The sequence below is a fragment of the Alligator sinensis genome, unplaced genomic scaffold, assembly GCF_000455745.1.
Source record: "Alligator sinensis unplaced genomic scaffold, ASM45574v1 scaffold194_1, whole genome shotgun sequence".
NCBI lineage: Eukaryota > Metazoa > Chordata > Crocodylia > Alligatoridae > Alligator > Alligator sinensis.
In genome coordinates, this window is record NW_005841945.1 from 591,602 (window position 1) to 614,440 (window position 22,839).

Here is a 22,839-nt window from a genome sequence, read left to right on the forward strand (position 1 = left end):
GATGAGCTGTTCACACTGGCTTCATGGGCCACATCTGGTAAAGCAGCAATAACATGAACATGGTCACTAATGGAGCACCCTGACAGTAAATACTCAGCAATTTTTTGTGTTGCTTTCACTATAGTTCAGTTGTTTGCATTTGAATGAGAAATCCTATCATTCAGTCCAGCTTCTCTTTAATCTTTCTGTAATACTAAAGAGGGCACATCTGTCCCCTTAACATTTTTAGGGTTACAAAGGTGTTTGTAGTACAACTGTAACATCTGTTCACAGCCCAAGTTATAACACTTAAAATCTGTAGCACAGACAGGATCTACCTATATCTTGATTATCCATCTAACGCCAACGACTTGAGCTGCAAATTAAAATAAATCAGCATACAACTGTTCTGTACTTGAACTAGACCTCTTTCCTTAAACACAATTTAGCTGTTTAGTGTAGATGGTTTGAAGTGTAGCTTTTGCAGTTGCACTTTAGATTCACGCTATACTTTCTATTTCATAATGTTAGTAAAATGACATCAAACAACAGAATTCCTGTTTTAGTTAGGTTGCTTTATCTTTTTTGTCTTCACTAGCTAACCTGGGCTGATTTTTACTGGGATGTGTGCAGCACAACACTTCTGTCCCTTAAATCTGACCTGGAAGACAGCAACCCTAAACTCTGGGTCCTTAAAAGAAGAGTTCAAGCACTTCCTGCTATTGCAGCTTGGATTCAACAAAGACCAAAGACGATTTTATGATTTGAAATGTTTGTATGTTTAAATATATTTTTTATACATTACACTTTGGCTAAGCTCTTCCAAAGTTATTAAGGTACAAAGTATACAAGAAACATAAGCATCATTTTCATTCAATCTGTCCCATCTGCTTGGGCAACTCATTTAGACAGAAATTAAACACCTAATATTCAATCCATGTCATTAGCACAGAAAACAAATTTTATTTAATGCAGTTCTAAAATTGCAAGGTAAAGCTCATGAAAACCAGGTAAGCAGCTAATTATAAAACAGGGTACTCCGAATATAAGAGTAACTTTTTGGTTTTCCATGATTATAACACTGGTCATACTTAAATTTTGAATGCATTACATATTTTGATTATCTACTGTATTTTACTTCTGTAAAAAAAAAAAAAAAAGACACATTATTGAACTTTGCTTATGGAAAGATGTTTGAAAAAAGCAAATAAAGGTAAGATTGAGATTGTAGTAATACATTTGCTAACTTGCATCCTTCCTTCCATGTTCAAACTCTAGTCTTCTTCGTACTAAAAACATTCATTAACTTATCTTACTACGCTTTCATTGTTGCTTCTGTAGTGGGTGGGTAGGTAGGTAGGTATGTGCAGGTACATGTATGCATGTGTGCACATGCACATGGGTGTGGAAATGGAGTGGGACTAAGTACGTTTAATAGATAATACATGATTTTGACAATACTTTATATCAGAATCTCAAGCTAAAGGGTACTAGTTCAGATAGATAATAGAAGGAAAAAGGTAAAAGTTATACAAGATACATAGGTCTGTATTTAAAAACCTACTTTTATTTGGTGTTCCTTGCCTACTTTTCAAATACAATGGTTTGATTTCCACTTCTAGAAGTGGAACTTCAATCCAAGTCCCTTAGACTGCCAGGATCAGCACCCTCCCTCCTCATGCCCTTATTACTTATTTGTGTCTTTCCCCTGAGTTCCACTGACAATGAAGCAGACGGGGTTCAAAGATCTAAGACTTTACTGTAGACAGCACAAGAAATAAGAGAGATTCCTACAAAGAAACAAGATCACTGCAACCTCAGTTTCTCTAGTCTGGGGTTCTTTTGGAGCTTGGGGTTGTTCCCATTTTTATTGGTTCTCCACTCCACCTATTCTTCAGACCACCTAAGCCAAGGGTGGGCAATTATTTGGGCTGGGGGGCCACTTAAGGAGCTTTGGTGAACTGTTACAGGTGGCGGCAGGGGGATTGTGGGGAAGGGTAGTGTTGACACAGGCCAGCCCAGCAGGGTTGGCTGGGTGGATGGGCAACACCCCAGATTATCTGGTCATGAGTAAATAGCACCAAAAGAAATACTAATTTATTACAATACAAGCAAACCACCATAGGCTGTGCTTATGAATGGGAGAATGGAGCTGCCAGAAGTCAGCAAAAGAAAGGTAAAAGCAGCACCCCCTGCTCCCTACCCACAGGAGGGACAGATGTTAAGAGAACCAGAACAGATAAACTGGAATTGTTCCAAGACACCCAACTTGCCCATTGAACCCAATAATAAGCTCCAAACAAAAACATCAACCTCTGATTATCATTTAACTTGTATAAAGACGTTTGAAGCACTTCACAAAGATGCACAATCTCCTTATTCTGCATGAGGGGCACATATAGACCTTCATGTAGTTTATAGTTCATAAAAAATGGGAAGAATGGAAAACAGAACCCAAATCTAACTCCAAGACTCCTAACTGACATTAAAAAAAAAAGGTGCAATTGGGATTGTAGCATAAAATTCCTCCATTTCAAACACATGCTGGGAGGCACAGTGTTTGCAATGTGGCATAAGATTCCTCCAGTCCTAATTGCGCTACTGTTGACCCCCAGCCCAATTCTGCCATTGGGTAGGGGGTAGGCTCCGTCCTGGACCCAGGGCTGCCCCAGGCCCTCTGCAGGTTCCAGAGCAGGGGATGCTAGGGTTAAGTAAGAGAACCAGCTGATTGTAGGCCCTCCTCAGGATAGCCCAGATGCACATGTTGGCTTTTAGAAGTCCCAGACAACCAGGACCCTGAAATCGGGGAACCCTCTTCCCCCATCCTAGGGTCCCCATGTCCCAGATCATCTAAAAAGAGTATGTTCATCCTGACTCTCCACAACCTAGTATTTTAAGTGCCTTGCCCTATAGCCCCCATGGAAGCTGTAGAGGAAGGCAGGAAAGGTTGTTGGTCTCAGGGGTTGCCAGGTTTCCCAGTAGCCAGAGCCTCTAAGCTCATCCCCTGCCCCGCAAAAAAAGACTTTTAACCTGCTGTCCCTGCAACACTCTCTTCCAGAAGCAGGTTGTTTTTTTTCAAATCAGGACCATGGCTTGCCCAGTCCCGAGGGCAACCCCTGCCCCCATGCCAATGGTGACAGTCAACTGACGCATTGGCATGGGGGTGCTACTTATTCAATTTACGATGCCATACAGACAATCCACAAAGATGTTCCATGTTTTCTGTGGAATAACTTTGTGGCTGGTTTGCCATTTTATGGCACCATAAATCAGCTAAGCACAATCAGAAAATAACTGTAACGTGCCAGATGCACGTCATTGGCAACAACTTCATTTACCTGTGATCTCTCAACCTATGTCTATTCAAACTTTTGGGTCACATGGTCTTTCCTGGGTTCTCTAACTACATTTCAACAGGAATGAACAAAAATGTTAACTGTAGAGTATTCAACAGCAGATGCAACAAGAACTGTAACTTTGACTTTGTACAGTCCAACAAAGCAGGTACTACCATGTGAACTGAAGAGGTAAGTTAGAGAAGTGCGACTCAAACCTTATTGTGGCACTATACTGGACTAAGCTAAACTCTTTTCAGGCAATGCTCCCTACCCATGTGTTCTAGGAACCAGGTAAATTAAAGTCAAACAAACATCCTGACCTGTTAAGAAAACAGCTTATGCACAGTGATCATTTTAAATAATACTCAACTCAAAAGACACATCTTTCACACAGGAAGGGAAAATGCTCCCGAGTTCACACACAGCATTTCTCCTTAGGAACAAGAAGCTCAATTTTTATTAAACCATAAGATCAAAAGCCCTCTCTTCAGATACAGCATAGGTGCCTTCTTACTTCAGCACCTAAAGCAGGACTTCTCCAAGTTGGTAGGATGGAGACCTGAGTTCAGATTCCCTCCAAACTTTATTTACAAACATGGAAATACTTCAAGATGAAAAATGTCTTTGTAGGACTAGATCTTCAATAATGTTCTATAGGGCAAGAAACTATTAATGCTTCCAACATAGTAAAAAAGAAACACTAGCATTAATCATTTTTTGGAAAAATGACTTGCAATTAAAAGACTTACTAAATGATAACTGCTGCTTTGTACTTTTGATTTTGTTCTCAATAGAAAAACTGAACAAACCAAAAAATCCATTGTTAATCTATGCAATTTTATTTGAACAAGTTGATACAAAAACAGTACAGTACAGTACATCCAATAAAACAAGCAGAAACCAACATGAACATTGTCAAATAAGGCACATGTAAAAAAATCTACACACACAATCCAGTGAAACAGACAGTTATATATATTTGGAGGTAGAAATAATTACAAAAATACTGACAATCTTAAACATTAGCTGATCTGTTAAAATGGTCACTAACTAGGGTCCCCATTTTGAAAACTTTTTTCAAATAAGAATTAATCGCATTTTATGCACTACAACTTATGGCATTTACATATTTTTTGTTGTCAAGCATCTGGAGAATTCTATCACTTAAAAATCCTCAATACCATGAGAAATACAATAAAGAAATTACAAAAAAGTTAAAAATGTCCATAAAACTCATGTCATCAGTAATGTAAAAGTTCTTGGATGTGTATCATAGCTTTTTTTCACCTAAATAAGATCTACAATTTATTTACATTTTAGAGACCTAGTGAAGCTTTTAATAAAGTGGCTATATCTGCTGGAATGTTCCCTTCTCCTGCAGAGTAAAAAGAAAGTATTAGTAATGCATTAAAACATTTCACACAAAACAGCTACATTCATCCATGCAGTTAAGGGTAAATCACGCTACTCTCCCTTGAGTGGATCTCACTATAGCTCTTCTACCATTCAGAACATTAGGCGCATTTTTCTCATACAATTATTATTGTTATTTTTATCACCCCCATTGCAACATACTCTGAAGCAAGCTAATTTTTAAAGCTCAACTTCTATTCTTTAGTTATCCAGTACTGAATTCTGCAGTAACGTCAAGTAAAACTGGGGAAAAAGGAGGGAGGTGAGGGGAGTGGGAAAACTGACTCTAAATATAACCTGCACAATAAGGCTTTTGGAATTTTTATACTGGTTTCTATTTTATAAAAGTGCACTGCAGAAATTCAAGAGGAAGCTAGGCTGGGAAGTGGAAGAAATCTGAATCAAGGACTAACTAGTCAGAGTAAACTATTGCTATAAGAAGGTGAAACAGATCACAGAACAAGTGTGAAGTATGAAATGTACTATTATGCTCAAGAAAAACTCACCCAAATCTGCTGCAGTCATATCCTGTTCTAACTTCAATTTCTGCTGACTGATTTTGAGCATGGATTCCTCTATAGTCCCTTTACTGATTAGCTTTATGACTTGTACTTCTCTAAAATCACAAGAGAATAAAGTTGACAGCGCACAATGACACTTTTAAGAACTGTAAAAGGACAAAATGGTGTTGGCAGGATATGTAATTTATGTTTGAAGGGTTCGTGTTCAAGAATGAACATTTCTGATTAGAATATACATGGGAAAAGTCTCTCCCCCTCCTCCAACCACACTCCAGCATAGCTTAACCTGATCACATCTGGTCCAAAACAAAACAAGGTACTAAATATACCATGTTGTAAACCAAAAGTAATGAGAAAATTCTAAACAGCAGAACAGAAGCATGACTTCAGCTTTGCTAGGGATATGTGCTACATTTAAAATACTGAATGGTCCAACTAAGATTTGATATGTGAAAATGCCTTGAAGATTCAAAACCTTGGTTTTCAGGTAATACCTTGTACGGTATCCAATACCAGCAGCTTGCTTTTAACAGAATAATAGTAAGTCCAACATTACCTGGTCTGACCTACTCTGTGACATCGATCCTCTGCTTGCTTGTCATTGTAAGGGTTGCAGTCAATGTCGTGAAGAATGACAACATTTGCTGAGGTCAAATTTATTCCAAGGCCACCAGCTTTGGTCGAGAGCAGGAAAACAAATATACCCATATCCGTATTGAACTCATCTATTAGATGTATCCTGTAAAATTAGATAATTTAACTATCAAGTCTTGTGAAAAAAAAAAAATATTGCTATTTTCCAGACAAAGAAAAATCTGACTTGAAGTGATGCAGTTAGGGGAGAGACTGACAACTTTTCACTCCCCCCCCCCACACTTTTCTGTTTTGTCTGGTGTTTAACACACATGCACAGATGCATGGTATCGACTAAAGTACCTCTCCATCTCTGACATGAGCTCTTACTAGTTGGCTCAAGAGGGTGCAAAGAAGAAAGTCTTGAATGAGGACAGGATAGTCACCTTGAAAACTCTGAAAAGACATTCTACGTACAAAAGATGGTACCGTAGAGCGCATGGAAAAGACTGTGAAAGAAGCAAATGAGGGCCTTGCTTGGCATCAACAGGAAAGGGAAGAGAATGATGTTTGTAGCCATGATGGCAGACAGGGAAGAGGGACAGAACTGAGGAGGGTCTAACAGGTAGAAATAAGAAACCAAAATGCATCATACTGGAGAGAGTGGCAGGACAGGGGCAGGTGGCTGCATTTTGTATGAAGTGCAAGTATCAGGAGGACAAGAGTGGAAGTGACTGCAGCAGCCAAGACAAGAAATGATTACCATCTTTGTTTGATTACCAAGAATCTTATTTGTATGGACAGAGAGAAAGCAAGCTGTATCAATGTCATGGAGGAAGGTAACAGGAAGCATTTATAGCCTGACATGAAGGGAGAAGTGAAAACAAACCCCAGATTCATATGTCTGTCAACAGAACGAATGGGTATTTTATCAAAGAGACCATAGAGATAAGAGTGGAGAAATTTTAGATAGGATGAAAAAGGATTTTAACTGATAGCAAGAAACCCAAGAGATGATACTCAATACTTAATTAAAAGGTTGATGTCCTTTTTAAGAACAAGAAAACAAAATACTTCAGTTTATTTCAAAATAATAATAAAATCCTTCCATAAGTGAGACATGACTAGATTAAACAGTAATATTGATATCAGTGCTGTCAATAAGCACTTCCACTAGGTCACTCATATTATTATTTCAAGTGCATTTGAAATAATTAAAAGTACAATTGATAACAGATTTTGTTATTAATGGACTAAATTTATGCAATTTGCACATAATTCATAGATTTCATAGACATTAGGGCTGGAAGGGACTTCGGAAGATCATCGAGTCCAGCCCCCTCCCCCAGGGGCAGGAAGTCAGCAGGGATCATAGGATCCCAGCAAGAAAAACATCCAGGTTTCTCTTGAAGGTGTTCAAAGTAGGTGCTTGAACCACCTCTGGCGGCAGGCTATTCCAGACCTTAGAGACTCGGACAGTAAAGAAGTTCTTCCTTATGTCCAGGTCTGAAACTGTCTTGCAGTAGTTTATAACTGTTCAACCTCGTCATCCCTTGGGGCACCCTGGTGAACAAACGTACCCCCAGATCCTGGTGAACACCCCTTACAAACTTATAGGTGGCTACCAGATTGCCCCTGAGCCTGCGCTTTTCCAAGCTGAAGAGTCCCATAGTTCTCAGCCTCTCGTCATAAGGTCTGTTTTCCTGACCTCTGATCATGTGCATGGCTTTTCTCTGGACTCTCTCAAGCTTCTCCACATCCTTTTTGAATTGTGGAGCCCAAAACTGGACGCAGTACTCCAGCTGCAGCCTCACCAAGGCCGAGTACAACGGGAGAATGACGTCCTAAGATTTTCTTGAGAAGCATTTAGGGATGCAAGCCAATGTTTTGCTCGCTTTACTAGCCGCAGCATCACATTGAAGGCTCATGTTCATCTTGTGGTCAATCCTGACACCCAAGTCCCTCTTGGCCATAGTACTAGCCATGCTTGGCACTACCGAACCTATAGACATGATGCGGGTTTTTTCCTCCCAAGGTGGAGAACCTTGCATTTTTCGGTGTTAAACACCATCAGGTTCTCATCCACCCATTTCCTGAGCCTGTCAAGGTCAGCCTGGATTGCCCCCCCTGTCCTCAGGTGTGGATGCTTTACCCCAAAGTTTGGTATCATCGGCAAACGTGGCCAGTCCGCTTCTGACTCCAATGTCCACATCGTTAATGAAGAGGTTGAACAAAAGAGGTCCAAGGACAAAGCCTTCAGGTACCCCACTGGTCACAAGGCACCATGACGATTTACTTCCGTCAACCACCACCTTCTGGGTCCGACCATGGAGCCAATTCCCCAGCCAGTGGATCATGGTGGACCCAATGTTGCAGTTGGCCAGTTTTGCCAGGAGGTGATCATGGGATACTAGATTGAAGGCTTTTTTGAAGTCAAGATGTATGACATCAATCTCTTCCCCCTTGTCCAGGTGATAGGTCACCTGGTTGTAAAAGGAAATAAGATTGGTCACACACGACCTACCCGCAACAAACCGGTGCTGGCTCAAATTATATAATTTTAGTCTTCGAAGTTCATTTTCTAGCCTGTGTAAAATGTTTTCTAGTTTAATAGTCTATATTAAAATTAGTAATACAGATCCAAGATAATACAGTAAAAGCTGCATCAACCAACACTTCATTAACCGGCATGCCGGTTGACGCCGGTCAACACAGCAAAAGGGAAACCGGAGGTGGGACTTCAGATTTTGTCGAATCCCACAGCCCGGTGGAAAGCAGTCTGAGCAGGGTACAGCAGCCTGTGCGGAGCCCCCTCCCTTTTCCCCAACACACCGACACTAGGGGAGTGGTGGCACAGTTAATGTGAGATGTAGACGTGCCAGAAGGGATGTCTTTGCCCAACCAGGCAAAGATGCCTCTCAGATAACCAGCACGTTTGGTTATCCAGCACCCCCCATTTCCCATGGGTGCCGGATAATGGAGCTTTTGCTGTACACATTACTAAAATTTACCAAGCTATCCATTAAATCCCACCCCAGGATCCAGTCTTATATGTTGAACTGTCTAAATGAAGACAGAGATGATGATGTAAACAGGAGCTAACCACCCTTACTGGTGCTGGAATTTGAGATGCTCATGCCCATACAGTTCCCACTGCAGGTATGTATCTCATACATGAGAGAGGGAAATCTTTTAGCATCCATTATCATACAAGTAGGCTTCCAAGGAAGGTGGTGCTTTATCCTACTTTGGAGGTGTTTAAGAAGAGATTAGACAGGGATCTGGCTGTGGTTAGTTAACCCCAGAGCTCTTTCCTGCCTGGAGCAAGGTGTCTAACCAGGTCCCTTCCGACCCTAAAAATCTATGAAATCTATGAAGTCTGAGTATAGAATTGTAGCTCCTGCTTCATATACAATCTACTGACCTGACTAGCAGTTGCCTCAAGGAGAAGGGAAATAGGAGTATTATTTAAGTAATAACTGGAGCCAGGTCTGTGAAACTAGTCCTCTGATCTAGAATCTGTCAGAAAGAAATAATTGGAGTTTGATCATATCAATTGCAAATAGCTGCCCTAGAGGTTTCGGAAATATACGTTCCCCTACAACAAACTACAGATACTGATACAACCCTAATGGAACAGGAAAGGATAATTTAAGGAACGGGCTGCTTTAATGTTTCCTGTCACCTATTTAGGGAGTTGCCCCTTTGACTTAGTCTTAACTGATACATTAAATTACTATGTGACTTATGTCCCAGATAGGTACGACATAGCTCTAAAAACATCCATTATGTGGCATTCAGCCTCAGGAGAGCGTCATGACAGTTAAAGAAGAAAAGATACACTGCATAAACATTGGTTTGTGTGGAATTCCAAAGACACTTTTGGTTAATTTCAGACATAAGAACTGAGCATAATTATACCCTTAAATACATACTACATGGAAAGTCAAGTCTCAAAGTATTTCACACCCTATACAGTGACACTTCAATGTTTGTTCAAAGTTCCAGGTAGTGAGCAGTTCTACGTGGTGGAAATGTATGAACTATGTTCCTTAATATTAGATTTAAGAAGGGGGAAGGGGGGGGGGGCACCTGAAAACCAAAGACACCTTCTGTGAGTAAACAGTATGCTGATGCAGAGCAGCCAAGTGAACTAGTTCAGAGGACTTCAAAAGACAATAACATAATCCAACATATCTGAAACTAAAGAATTTAAAGGCCGATTACAAGCAGAAATATCTTCATTTAGTGTCCCTACATTTTCCTATTTAGAAACCTTATGCTCTAATCGAAGGACACTTTTCTAGCTCTTCCCAACAGGGCTTAGCCAGATAACCTTTATGTTGACACAGATCCAGCTGAAATCCCAGACCCCACACAAGAAGTGTTTGGATGATTTGAAAGTTAAATATGTGGCGGTCTGCTTGTGAGGAGCATCAGATCAGAATACTAGTGACATATTTAAGCTGGAGTTATTACCATTTGGGCCTTCTCCAGGGACCTAAAAGTGAGAAGGGTAAGGTGAAGACAGACTATTCCTTCCTAAACTGAATCAAATTAATCTGTGAAAGACCTGGGACATTTTTGTTTCCTGAGCAGAACACTAGGTTCCTTCCTATTCAAGACTAGTAGCAAAAAGGTGCACAAAGTAACTTCTCCATTTCTAGAATACGTGCACTAGTATCAAGTCACTTCTCATTCATGTGTGAAAGAGCGCTTTCACATCAGCAGAAACAACTGTTCTCAGAACACAGTGCACAGAGAGTTGCTAAGTGATACGAAACAGACCATCCTGGAAGTGATACACGAGTGATCTTGCTCCCTGCATTTTTTTACTGCATGATTATTGCATTATCTGTTGGGGACAAAAAGCTAGGTGAACAGCCCAAAGCTCTAGAATGTGTGTGTGTTATTGGGACTCTGCTTGGGCTCACAAGCCTTCCACAGAGAGTAGAGATGTATATCCCAACCTAATTTGGGTTCCATCACCTGAGCCTAACCACTCCTTGAAAAAGATTTCCATGGCAGACTTCATAAATCTGTCCATCAAAGAAGACGCAACATATTCCGAGAATCTTTTGCATGTAAATCTTTGCTAATGTCTGAGAATTAAATCTTCAATAAAATAAGGTTAATCTTCTTGGGTTTCTTGCCTCTGGACAAAGACCTAGCATGGCCAGACATTTGCTGTTTTTATGGGCCAACATGACAACCACAGAAGTACAGACCAAGCGAATAAAGAACTCAAACCCTTCACTTGACTACGTACCTGCAGTCTATTTATTTTGAAATTCTAGGAGATAACAGATTTTGCTACAAGCTGCATGCAAGTTCAAGATCAACATCATTGATAGGCATATGGGCAGGTGATTCAGAGCCTTGCATCAAAGGATATCAAAAAAATCTACAGGATTGTTTTGCTTGCTTGCTTGAGCCATCAGGGGAACTTTCAGACAACCTTAAAGAAATGACAGGAGATCCCAAAAGGCTTTAAAATGATTACTGTAGAGGACAACGATAAGATAAGGCTAGAGGAACATGCTGACCCTCTTCCTTTTCAAGAAGATGCTCCTCCCTGCAGTGTTATTCTGTTGACAGACTTTAAGGGCATCTTAATGTGATAGTTTGCCTCCCTTTGAAGGAATCTATTAAGAAGGTTTGACTACCTAGACTAAACAGATAAAGGCATTAATAATAAGTAGGCTTGGCAGGATTCAATTTTTTAATCTTTAAACATCAATAAACATTAATTTCAGCTCATACTCACAGACCAAAAGAAAAAAAAATATTTCCATCGTTAATAACTGAAGAGAAGGGAAGAACAGAAAAGAGTTGCAGATGAGAGTATAGAGGGCAGGTCTCTTTTAAGGAGGAAAACAGCAGGCAGCCCATGTCAATTAAGCAATTAGCTGCTCCTTCACAGGTGCCTGGAAGTGGGCTGGAGGGAGACAACAGGCTAGGTAAACCCCTACCAAAGGGGGGGAAATGGGAGGGGGAAAGAATATTTAAGACAGATTGGAACCAGCAGCTATGGAAGAAGGCATGCAAAGCAGAGGCAGGGGAGTGCCTGATGCCTGAGTGGGACAACTCAACTGCAGAGAAACCAAGAGAGACTGTAATAAGAGGCTAAGCAGCCTACTGGTGAGACTGGTATGTGGGGAAAAAAAAAAGACTCCAGTGAGAAAGGATACAAGTTTGTGTTTTCTTGGCCTTTTAATTGCTTTTTTTTTTTTGCTATCCAGAAGATCCTTATGTCAATTTAATTTAAAAAAACAAACAAACAATAAAAATAAAAAGAAATGTTTAAAAATGAACTTTTTATCCATCAAGTTTATTAAAAAATAAAAATTAAATTCTGCCAAGCCTAGTAATAAGGCATTTCATGCAGCCAATAGGGCCAACATTGCACTGCACATAAAAAGGGCATATAGGTGTCAAAATAGGTGGGAAACACCTATTTGGAAAGCAGGCTCTATAACAAGATAGGGTCCTTCCCTGGTGTGCCTCAAGAGTCAGTCCAGGGGAATCCACAGAAGGGCCTCGGGTATCTATCAACAGAAGCTTAATATGCAGACGAAGAAAAGCTTTCCAAAGCAAGGGTGAGGGAAAGGACTGCAGAACTAAAGCAAAGTAGGTAACATTACCAGAGTACTAAATATAAGGGGATTTTCATTTTTTTGTACCTCCATTATTGGCTAAGATTTTCAATATTACCAATAAAAGAGACAATGAGCAAAGGGGACTCATTCTAAACTGATGGTCAAACCTTACAAGCAGTAAGAAGGGATACTGATGCCAACAGTACCAGTGCAGAAGTCTTAACTGATAAAGGTTTTTAACCAGGACAATGTTCAGAATATTCTGAAATACAGTAGCAATTCTGCTATTATCAAAGGAGCTAAGTTAATCACTAAAGTAAGTACAGATTACCCAAGTGAGGGAACTCTACTCCACAGTTTTCAAAAAATTCAATGTTCAACAAAACAGACATAGGCAATTGGAGGCATGACAATTTTCTAAGTCTTTTCTGTTGATATCCATGCAAAGTGATTGGTACCCAAAGCCTCATCTGGAGTCCTGTGTTCCTACCAACCTTGGACAGCAGACACGGGCTGGAGCCAAGAGAACTTGCAGGGTTTCTCAAGGTGGAGGTAGGGGCAGGGGAAGAAGAAAACACACACACACACAGGGTCTCAGAGCCGAAAGACATTTTAGCTCCTGAAGTATTAAGCTGGTTTGGAAGCATCAGCAGTGCTTTCGGGGAACAAGATCTGAGGTTAAGACACTCTGCTGATTTTCCTAAAAATAACCTCCCATCTGGCATCACACGCCTTTTTTTTCCAGGGACACACCAAAAAAATAGCTGCAAAGTCCTAGCTAGGAATACAGAATTTTGCACACTAAGTGTGAGTGTGTGTGTGCACACGTGTGCACACACGTACACTTGTGTGCATGTGTCATAAGCAGCGTGGGGCCATTTTAAACACTGGTGATTTCAAATTTCAGCCTTGGTACTGCAGAAAACTGTACGTTGATATCAGCTATATACCCATTGACCCAAACTTTCAATCTCCAAGAACCTCATACAATAGACTTAAAAGGGGACTTCAACTCTAAATAATTGTAGGGAAAATGTTTATAGGAAGCATGTATATTTGTATTCTCTTTCCTTTTCTGCAAGTATAGATTTTACCTACCTTTCAGAAATCTGTGTTTTTCCATCCAGCCTAATATATCTATGCTGCTGCTGTTTCAGAAGAACTTCTAAGATGTCTAGCATCATAGTAAACTGGCTGAACAAAACAACTCTATCACCCTGGAATAAAAACAAACAAACCCAAGCCAGTTAGACAAGACATTAACATTCATTAACACAAAAATGATCACTCATTTCTGTCTAAATTTTTAGATAAGGTTTAGATTAACTAATTTCAGGCACTGAAAATCTAAATTACTACAATCTACCTGTGTTTCAGCCTTTAAATGCATAAAAAAGCAAGAGATGTTAATTTCATATGCAAACAGAAAAAACAAAAACAATGCTTTTAGTAAAATAGACTGATTTTGAACTCATTCTCCATTCCATGTGGATGAGAGCCTGCTGTAACTGCTGTGAGACAAATGTGCCTGTGTCTAACCTGAGTCAATACCTTAATCTTGACTTTCCAACCTATGATCTTCCTTGACAATTATTAATGCATGTTACATTTTGATTAGTCAAGCACTTGATTTTAGACATGTATTTCACATTAGGGATGTGTTTTCTGTAGGTTTTCTATATGTTGCCTAGCACATCAGTGGGTATCCTAACATATTTGTTTCACCTCACTTGTAGAGGAGTTACTGCTAAGTTTATGAATTGTGTAAAAAAATTAATATTGTTGCCCTTTTACTAAGCAGCTAAAGCAGGGGTCAGCTGCCTTCTGCCAATACAACCCTGGCACCTTGCAACCTAGACCCAGCCGGTGCCACAGGCCACCATTCCTTTCTGGCCCTTCAGCAACAGTGAACAGATGCTGTATGGAGGAAGAGCAGCCTTCCACATAGACTGTAGGCAGCTGGCTGAAGCAGATAGAGGCAAGTGGCAAAGCACAGACCGGATCAACCAGCTGGGGAAATCTGTTGTACCTTTAGTAAAATGTGGACCAGCTTGGACCTTAGCGGGCCAGATCCAATCCCTCTGCAGGCTAGATTCAGCCTGTGGACTGTAGGTTGCCAACCCCTGAGCTAAACTGTTGATCAAAGATAAATATTCTATAAGTATTTATAAAATTTCTTGTGAATTTTAAACTGAATATTAGCATGGCTTAAGATGCACTGTAGGATTTAGTATCATCTACTACCACAGTGATAAAGGCAACAAGGCATTTAGTTTTTACTGCTATCAGTGAATGCCTAGCAAATCTAAACATCCAGTCATTGGAATACATACTACTCTCGCCTATCCAGCATTACACATGCAATATACATACTGGTACTATTATAGAAATAAAATATGATTTTGTGACAAGTTGGACTGTAATATCTCATACAGTAACAAAATACTTAGATGGTAGATGCTGCTGCTTAATAGGAATTCAATGTGTCAGCTGGTAAGCAAAGCTGTGAATAAGGCAATACAATCAAGCCATAATATTCTTTTACTACAAACCTTTTCTTTAAGATCAGAGAGAATATGTTCTAGAGTTCTAAATTTTCCAGAATCCAAAATCTGGTCCATCTCTAGCTTGAAGTCACTGACATTGGCATATTGTTTACAAAGCAAATGAAGCTCAAAATCTGTCATCACGGTCATATCTTCAAAGATGAGGTCAGGATTAGCATCACAATGTGTGGGTTCCTAAAAAGATGAAACCCCAAATCTAAAATGTATTACACACTGAAGGTATATTCCACCCATCTCAATACATAGCAAGAACATGAAGATACACCGTATCCAAAAATTTCTTCAGAGAACAAATGCTGTGAATTCTACGGCTTTGTTTAAGCAGGCAGCTCATCAGTACAACTTCTGTTTATGGGAGATATTCTGACTTCTGTATCAGAACATCAGTGCCTACTGTGGTTTTAGGATCTAGAGAATCTTCAACTACGAAGAACTACCAAGAGTCATTTTACCACAACAGCTACCAGCCACTCACCATCAAGCCTTGGTACCTTTTACTCCCATATCGGACCGCTTTCCCTGATGATATTTCTTAATAAGGACTTTGATTCTTGGGCAGATGGTAGGAAACTGGGAACACCCATCATAGGATGTAGTGTGGGCAGAGGACTGTCATACTCAGACAGGAAGAAAAGAAAACCTTATCTCTTTTATTACTAGGTATGGATTTTTCACACTCTCATCAGTCTCCTGTCCCACACTTGTTAGGCTCCTTGCATAGGAGGTTCATAAAGGAGTGGGCATTGAACCCTGGTTGTAGTTGTATTTTTTATTAAAATGCATACTGTTTCCATAATAGTTCTGTATTTTATTTTTTGCTTTAAAAAATCTGATACTTAACCATAACATTTCACGATACTTTTTTTCCCTGAACTTGGCTTTGAATAATTCAGCTATTTATGTCTTCCCTGCTTGACTTTCCCAGCGTCTACTAGACTCTTTAGTCCCTCAAGAAATATGGTAGCAGACTCAACTGCTTTCTAGACATCTGAGGAAAACACTCAACTAGAAAAAAAAACTTGAAGAGGATGAACAAAAAGGAGCTAGAAGCATTTCTTTCCAAGAAAGGCTGCTCTCATGGGTTATTTCAAAGTTTTATTTAAAAATACTTACCATACAATTAGAACGCTAGTTACTGACAACCAGGAAAAAAAGTTTATTCAAGTACGTATTTTCTTCAATCAAGAAATTAAAACTTTCTTATTCAAGGAGCCACAGCACACGCGTGAATTGTAGTATCTTACCTTGAGCATAAGAGTTGACATAATCCTAAGTTTATCATCTGTGTAGTATTGACGATGTAAGAGAGGATGGTTAGCCATTTTTCTCAGTTGCATCATGACATTGCCTGTGTCCGAATTCTTCTCTGTGACCAAAAACAGGAATATACTGAAATGCAGCACGATGCATGTGTATTAATTTTTAGATTTAATGAAATGCCAATCAGATTTCAGCATTTCATCTGCTAATTACTACTTGAACCTGAAAAATTGTATCAAAACTAATTTGGACATTATTTTAAAATAAATGTACAAGTAATATTTGGCACAACTGCAACATACCTAGTAAAAAAAGAGAAACAAAAACAAACAGGCCTTCACATACCCTCGCTGTCAATAGATTTCTTTATCTTGTTCAAGAGGTCATAGTAGAGCTGTTCTTGTTTCTCTGACATTGCACACAACTCAATAAGATCTCTTTTGGGAGGCAGCTGTTTAAGAACCTGATAAGATACAAACAGTTACACTGAGTAAAAGTTATTATTAATTAGAGGTCTAATATACTGTATTACTCACAGGGTGAGCTCCAACAATTTTGTTCAACTACTTGGGGCCTGATACAGAGCCCAATAAAAGTAAACAAGTCTTTCCAATAATAACAGCACAAGTGGTTTTGGCTAAGGTTTCAGTAATTCAGTTCAGTAAAACTGTCTGAGGACTTCAAAGTTAAAAAGAAACATATGGACTACTTGGAAACCACTTTGCTACTTCTAAGACAAATTTCTACATATGGCTTACTTATTAACTGTAACCAATGACACCAAGTAGTATGGAAGTATCATCAAAGTTATAGAAAGAAAGAAAATAAGCTAATAGATCTAATTTCTATAGGTTAGAATGCCAACAGGATTGAAATTATCCTGTTTATACATGCAGGGAAACCTCCAAGTCAGGGGTGGGCAACATGCCAGATCTGGCCAGCAGCCGGACTCCATTTCCCAGCAGCCCCTACGTGCATGGCTGGGGCAGTCTCCATGGAAATCCCAGTTGCGCTTTGATAGCAAGCTTGGGGTTGCCATGGAGACTGGCCCCAGACACGCTGGCAGGGTACAGGGCAGGGCAGGGGGGTCCTCCAGAGCCACTGGGATCTTGCAGTGGGGGCAGCTTGGCCAGGACCAGGGCAGAGCCACAATCCACAGACTGCATACTCTGGACTGGCTGGGGTCAGTTTCTATGGCAACCCCAGCCTTATGCTATCACAGCCTAGCTGCGTTTGGGGTTTCCATGGAGATTGGCCCCAGCCATGTGGGCAGGGGCTGCTGCGAAATGGAATCCATTGCTGGTGGATCCAGCCTGCGGGCTGGACTTTGCCCACCCCTTCTCCTAAGTAGAAGGGGACAGTGAAGTGAATTTCACATGCAACAGACAAGCGTTCAAATAGTCTTTAGCTTTTTAAAAATTGAATGATACCTTGAGGATGTAGATATTTTAAATCCACGTTTGTGGCTACATTATATATGTAGCACATTGTCTTACATTTTTGGGAAAAAGCATAACAGAAATGTGTGATAAGTACAGCTACCCATTTACTTTTCTGCTAAGTAGCAGCCGCCAATTCTCAGGGAGGCCATTCACACCAGATGGATAATTCACAGTGCTGTAATCAAAAGCAGAAAGTAAGGGAAGCCAAAGCACAGAAATTAGTGGTGGCAGCAACCTGTGCATAAGAAGAGTGGGAGAAGACCTGAGAGAAGTAACTGATGCCTTACAGAGGTGGGTAGGAAGTGGGGGAGAAAGTCACAGACTTCTAGTCAAACAGTAAAAGTGGACTGACTGGTTATAGAGTAATGTAGTGGGAAGAGAGATCCTAGAAAATGTTATGCAGGTGTTCCAGAAGGTCCTTCCACCCCTCATAAAAAGTCTCACATTGTTGTAAAGTTACTTAAAACTAATTTCTGCTGTAACCTGAGAGCCTTCAAAAATATTCTCAACTTCTTGCATGAAAATAATTTTGTATGTGTTATTATAGCTAAAGTGCATGCTTACTTCATCTTTTACTCTTCTCAAGATAAATGGTTTTATTATCTGCTTTGCATGTGCAATCCTCTCCTTTTCATATATACTTTGTTCTTCTGCAGTTTTCTAAGAAAAATAATGCAAAAAAAGTCAGTTTGTTTTTATAGAAATTCTTTAATCTAGTAATTGTGGTTAAGGAGCTCTAACTTTAGGAGACAATCACTCAAGAGAAAATATGCCCTTTTTGGGATAAGTGAAAGCTATAAAGTTCCAGGACATCCTATTACAATATGTCTGTATTCCAATTGTTATATCATGTTTGCTTTTATGTGAATATGAATATTTTTGTGACTACAGTAGTTTCCATAAAAATTAAACAAGAAAAATTCTATTGCAAAAATGTTTTTACTGTAAGCCTATCACTGTACTTACTGTTTTTGAAGAGAACATCCTCCGGATTTCACTTGTGCTGCTACTGAACATATGTGGCATAACAAAATTCAAGAGAGACATTAATTCCAATAGATTATTTTGAACTGGAGTTCCTGTTAGTAGCAGACGATTCATTGCCTATTTCATCCACCACAGAAAAAAACAAAATAAAATCACTAGTCATTAAAATCAAATTAAAATTAACAGTGAAGAAATCAATATATCCAACTTCAGAAGCACAATTTATGCAAAGAAACTACACAAGAAAATGTATTTATTTTCATTTTTCTCTCTCAAACTTTTATAATACGTTAAACATCTGCTGCAATGGGAGTAGGGATGGAGCTTGCAGCTGGAGTAGGGATGGAGCTTGCCAGTGTGGAAGCAAGGGTAAGCACTGGGGAATGGGGCAAGAGTTCAGTGGGGAGAGGTAACAAGCAAAGGGGAGAGAGGTTGCGGGGGTAGTGGGAAGCAAGGGTCCCAAGGCTATGATGGGAAGGAAGGAGACACGGGGTGGAGAGACATTGAGAGGTTAGCCAGCAGCTGTGTTTCCAGCCTCAAGGTCTCAGCTGGAGCCGCAGCAGCAGCTGCCTTTTCCCCTGCCATCTCATACTTGATTCCAAGATGAGGGGCTCTCCCCCCACCATCTCATGTTCCCCAATGTTAAATAGGGGGGAAAAAAACCCCTTCCGTTTGGAAATCGAGTAGATACAGTATTTCTGAATGGAGTTAGGCATTTGGTGACTTCAAAACTCTTTTCCTGTGTTCAGGTCAAACTTTGTTTCCTGGAAACCACAGATCTAGTCTAGACCATACTGACAGGACATAGAAGTTTTTGCTATTCAACTGTTTGGTTCTCTCCATAACTGCAAAATGAATTTGGAATAAGAGTTTACTTGTAGTCTACATTTGCATCTGCAACAAGATTTGCCTACTTCAACAAAATTCTTGTCTACTTGAATTCAGATACTTCTCTATCAAGCTGAATATGTAGATGGCAAAGTACAGGTTTTCCTCGCTTTATACAGGTTCAGTATGTGCAAATTCACTCTTATGCAATGATCCTTTTTATACCCAAAATTTGTTATATGCAAGGTAAATTCGCTCTTATGCGATCGGTTTGGTGGAAGCCCACAGGCAGCTGCTTTGTGCGGTGCACTGTGGGAGTGATGTGTACCAAAATATATAGTCTCCTGTGTGGATTAGAGTTCCTCACTTGTTGTCAGCAACACGTGTTTCTGTAGTTGCCATCCCCATTATGGCAACATTCACCACCACCCTGTGCTTGTTGTGTGCACTGTCTGCTGCTAGTGAGTACCAAAACTGTCTTGTAAAGTGATAGAAATGGGCCTGGGGGTCAGTACAGTCGAGGTCTTGGAATGTATCTCTATTTGTTACATTGTAAAGTGGGTTCCCTCTATGCGAGGGGGAACAGTTATGCACTGTTTTCCAGGAATACATGTACTGCATAAATCAAGGGAAACCTGTACTATAGCAGGCTCTGTACAAGAACTAAACCAGAACTATACGTTCTCTCAAAAGCAATATTCATTGAAAGATAATGTTTGAAAGCTCATTTATTTTGTTCCAACACCTACTTCGGACTATGACCTTCTTTCAAACAGCTCATTAACATCCTTAACGTCTCTCTCTCCCCCACACTGTTCTATTTTGCCAGAATCTCTTCTCTAGCTACAGCTTTGGTAATTTATATATGAGAACAATAGCTGGGGGTAGGTGGGGGGGAACCTGTTTAATATTCTAAAATTTAAGGACATTTGGGATACAGCAGTAAGAAGATGCTTTGTATTTACTATTAAGTGAGTCTCTATTTGAAGCTCCCAAAGTAGAAAGCAGTTGTAGCCCCATTCTGGCATGCATTTATACCTAGTTTTGTTCCTTTATTTCATGGAATGTCTTTCTATAAGTTTATTACTTAGTGTGTATGAAGACAGTTTGGGCTACAACAAAGGAACATGGGGAGGTGGGAAGGAATAGTATTTTAAAACCTAACTTACATTAATTGTCATAAGGTGCTGGTAACGTACAGAACCCATGTTCTTTAACATGTGGCCTTCATCGAAGATTGCATAGTTAAGTTTCAACCGACGAAATAGACTTCGGTCATCTGAACTGCTAATTGCACAATTATACCTATCAGAAGAACAAATCATATAATGTTAACATTGTGGTTTACCCTGTATTAACAGAAGCCTAACTAACTACAAGCTCCAAAAACATGACAGCCATTCAAATATATTGAAAAATGTCCCAAATAAAAAGTACTGTTAAAAACATCCACAATCTGATGTTGACAAACAGTTGCAGCATATGTACAAGCAAGCTGAAATTCTTCATATACACCTTTAAGTATAGAATAAACTTTATAAAAATAATACACAGGAATAATCTGACTAAAACCCTACTGACACTGGAATTCAGTGAAGATGAAAACACTTCTCTCATCAAGGAATTCTGATTACTTTGTTCATTATTTCTTCCTCTCTTATTTTTAAAGACAGGTCATAGTTGACTACTGTTCGAGACAAAACTTGTGATTTTAAAACTTGGCATGTTCTGCTGAGAGCTCAACAAGGTTTAGAAAAAGTTGTTTTTGAGAGAACAAAGTTATGAACATCTTTCAAATTACTGTCCACAAAATAGATTTTTGTTAGGATTATAGGTACACTCTTAGAGATGGATTACCAGTGCGCTTACCTAAATTTTACAATAGTTGAATTTATTACTATTACTATTACCCTATAAGGCACAGGGGGAAGGGTTAAACTTGCTTTGACTTTTTACACCATTTCCATTTGGCATGTTTCTAGTATCTGTTTCCACAAATGCCCGAAGGGTGTGTAAGGGCTTGGGACCCTGTGGTTTTGGCAGCTTTAAGGTAAAGCTGCCTTTCTGTTTCAGCATAAACTTGTTACTGGCAACTCAGAGAACCATCTGGTGAGTTTACATATTTTTTCTAATAAATGTTCTGATGCACTGTATCACACAAAATAAATACTATTGATTATAACAAAATTTCAGGAGGAATACAATCTGTAGGCCTTTTATTTTCATTTGTTTTGAATCAAAGGATGCAGCCCAGAACACAGAGATACATACATATATAGGAAAGTGGTCAAGAGCACCAGGTATGTGTCTATACATAGCTTTACTCACTGAACTCCCTGTCAGCTAACTCCCTTTTAAGAAATTTTCCTCATGCATTTCTTCCCTGTGCTGTCAGTCAAAAGATAATGTGCTGTATTACCAAATGACAATGCCACCACCACTACAATGGTCAATGTTATGCACTCCTTCCCTTTTTTTTTATTTTTGAGTTACACGTGGGGATCAGACTCCTTATGTAGGTCTAAACGCAGCTCCTAATATATTGAACAAAGTGTGCTGAGCAATATTACAATGAAAGTAACAGACCAGAGTGGATTTTACTCCACTACCATAAAAGGAACCCTACAAGACTGCATAAGCTTTGAAACTGGTCACTTGCAAGCAAAATAAAAAGTTGGCCTAACTCAATAATTTTCAAAATTAAATAGTTCTACATTCCTAAGAATGATCAAGCTGTCTAACACCACTAGAGGTCAGTAGAATTCAACTTTAACTTAATCATATTCTTTTAACTGCAAGACTTACGTGGTCACAATCACGTTAAAGTCTACAGCTTTATTATTAATGTCAATTCTGAGATGTTTCCGATCTTCCTGGGATCCTACAAGAACAAAAGGAATACACTTAAAAGTTTTCTGTGAATGAAATACCTGCATTTAAATCATGTTAAGCTCTGCTGTAATTTGTGTTTTATTATGCTGCAAAACGCACAGCCCAAATAATGACATTTTAAAAATTAATTAATTATTAATTTTATGCCTTTAATCTGAAAACTAAAAATATTCTTACCATAATAAAAAAGGACACCAAGATCCGGACACCACAGATTAACTTCTCTTATCCAGTTATCTATACAGAGATCATTAGAAAACTGTCAATCTAAAATACTGCACTAGGTTCTTCCACACAGTCAGAAAGAACATCCTACATTTCTTTAGCACTAACTAGCCAATTCACTTAACAATGCAAACCTAAATAAAATCCTACTGAAGCAAGAGTTTGAAAATACTTTCTTACTACTTGAAATCCCCAAATTTACAAATTCTGCAGTC

At 39.4% G+C, this 22,839-nt stretch overlaps 2 protein-coding genes across 10 annotated transcripts in view; one reads left to right on the top strand and one right to left on the bottom strand.

Moving 5' to 3' along the window:
- HPGDS (hematopoietic prostaglandin D synthase) overlaps nucleotides 1–1,256 on the top strand; it is a 70,060-nt gene extending 68,804 nt beyond the window's left edge. Inside the window, exon 6 of the mRNA XM_006020049.3 lies at nucleotides 578–1,256. Coding sequence (XP_006020111.1) covers nucleotides 578–742 — 165 coding nt within the window. The 3' untranslated portion in view covers nucleotides 743–1,256. The remainder of the gene's footprint in view (nucleotides 1–577) is intronic.
- A 2,864-nt stretch (nucleotides 1,257–4,120) lies between these two features.
- SMARCAD1 (SWI/SNF-related, matrix-associated actin-dependent regulator of chromatin, subfamily a, containing DEAD/H box 1) overlaps nucleotides 4,121–22,839 on the bottom strand; it is an 81,477-nt gene continuing 62,758 nt past the window's right edge. For 5 of the 9 annotated variants that reach the window (XM_006020051.3, XM_025199512.1, XM_014518237.2 and 2 more), the window contains 12 exons: nucleotides 22,577–22,636; nucleotides 22,313–22,388; nucleotides 20,677–20,812; nucleotides 18,659–18,796; nucleotides 18,257–18,352; nucleotides 16,596–16,713; nucleotides 16,235–16,356; nucleotides 14,976–15,164; nucleotides 13,522–13,640; nucleotides 5,808–5,990; nucleotides 5,237–5,346; nucleotides 4,634–4,692 (listed from right to left, as the gene is read on the bottom strand). In XM_006020051.3, the coding sequence (XP_006020113.2) occupies nucleotides 4,634–4,692; nucleotides 5,237–5,346; nucleotides 5,808–5,990; nucleotides 13,522–13,640; nucleotides 14,976–15,164; nucleotides 16,235–16,356; nucleotides 16,596–16,713; nucleotides 18,257–18,352; nucleotides 18,659–18,796; nucleotides 20,677–20,812; nucleotides 22,313–22,388; nucleotides 22,577–22,636 (1,406 nt within the window). Of the gene's footprint in view, nucleotides 4,693–5,236; nucleotides 5,347–5,807; nucleotides 5,991–13,521; nucleotides 13,641–14,452; nucleotides 14,557–14,975; nucleotides 15,165–16,234; nucleotides 16,357–16,595; nucleotides 16,714–18,256; nucleotides 18,353–18,658; nucleotides 18,797–20,676; nucleotides 20,813–22,312; nucleotides 22,389–22,576; nucleotides 22,637–22,839 lie in introns of those variants that run through there. The other 4 variants (XM_006020052.2, XM_025199510.1, XM_025199511.1 and 1 more) reach the window with 4 other exon arrangements.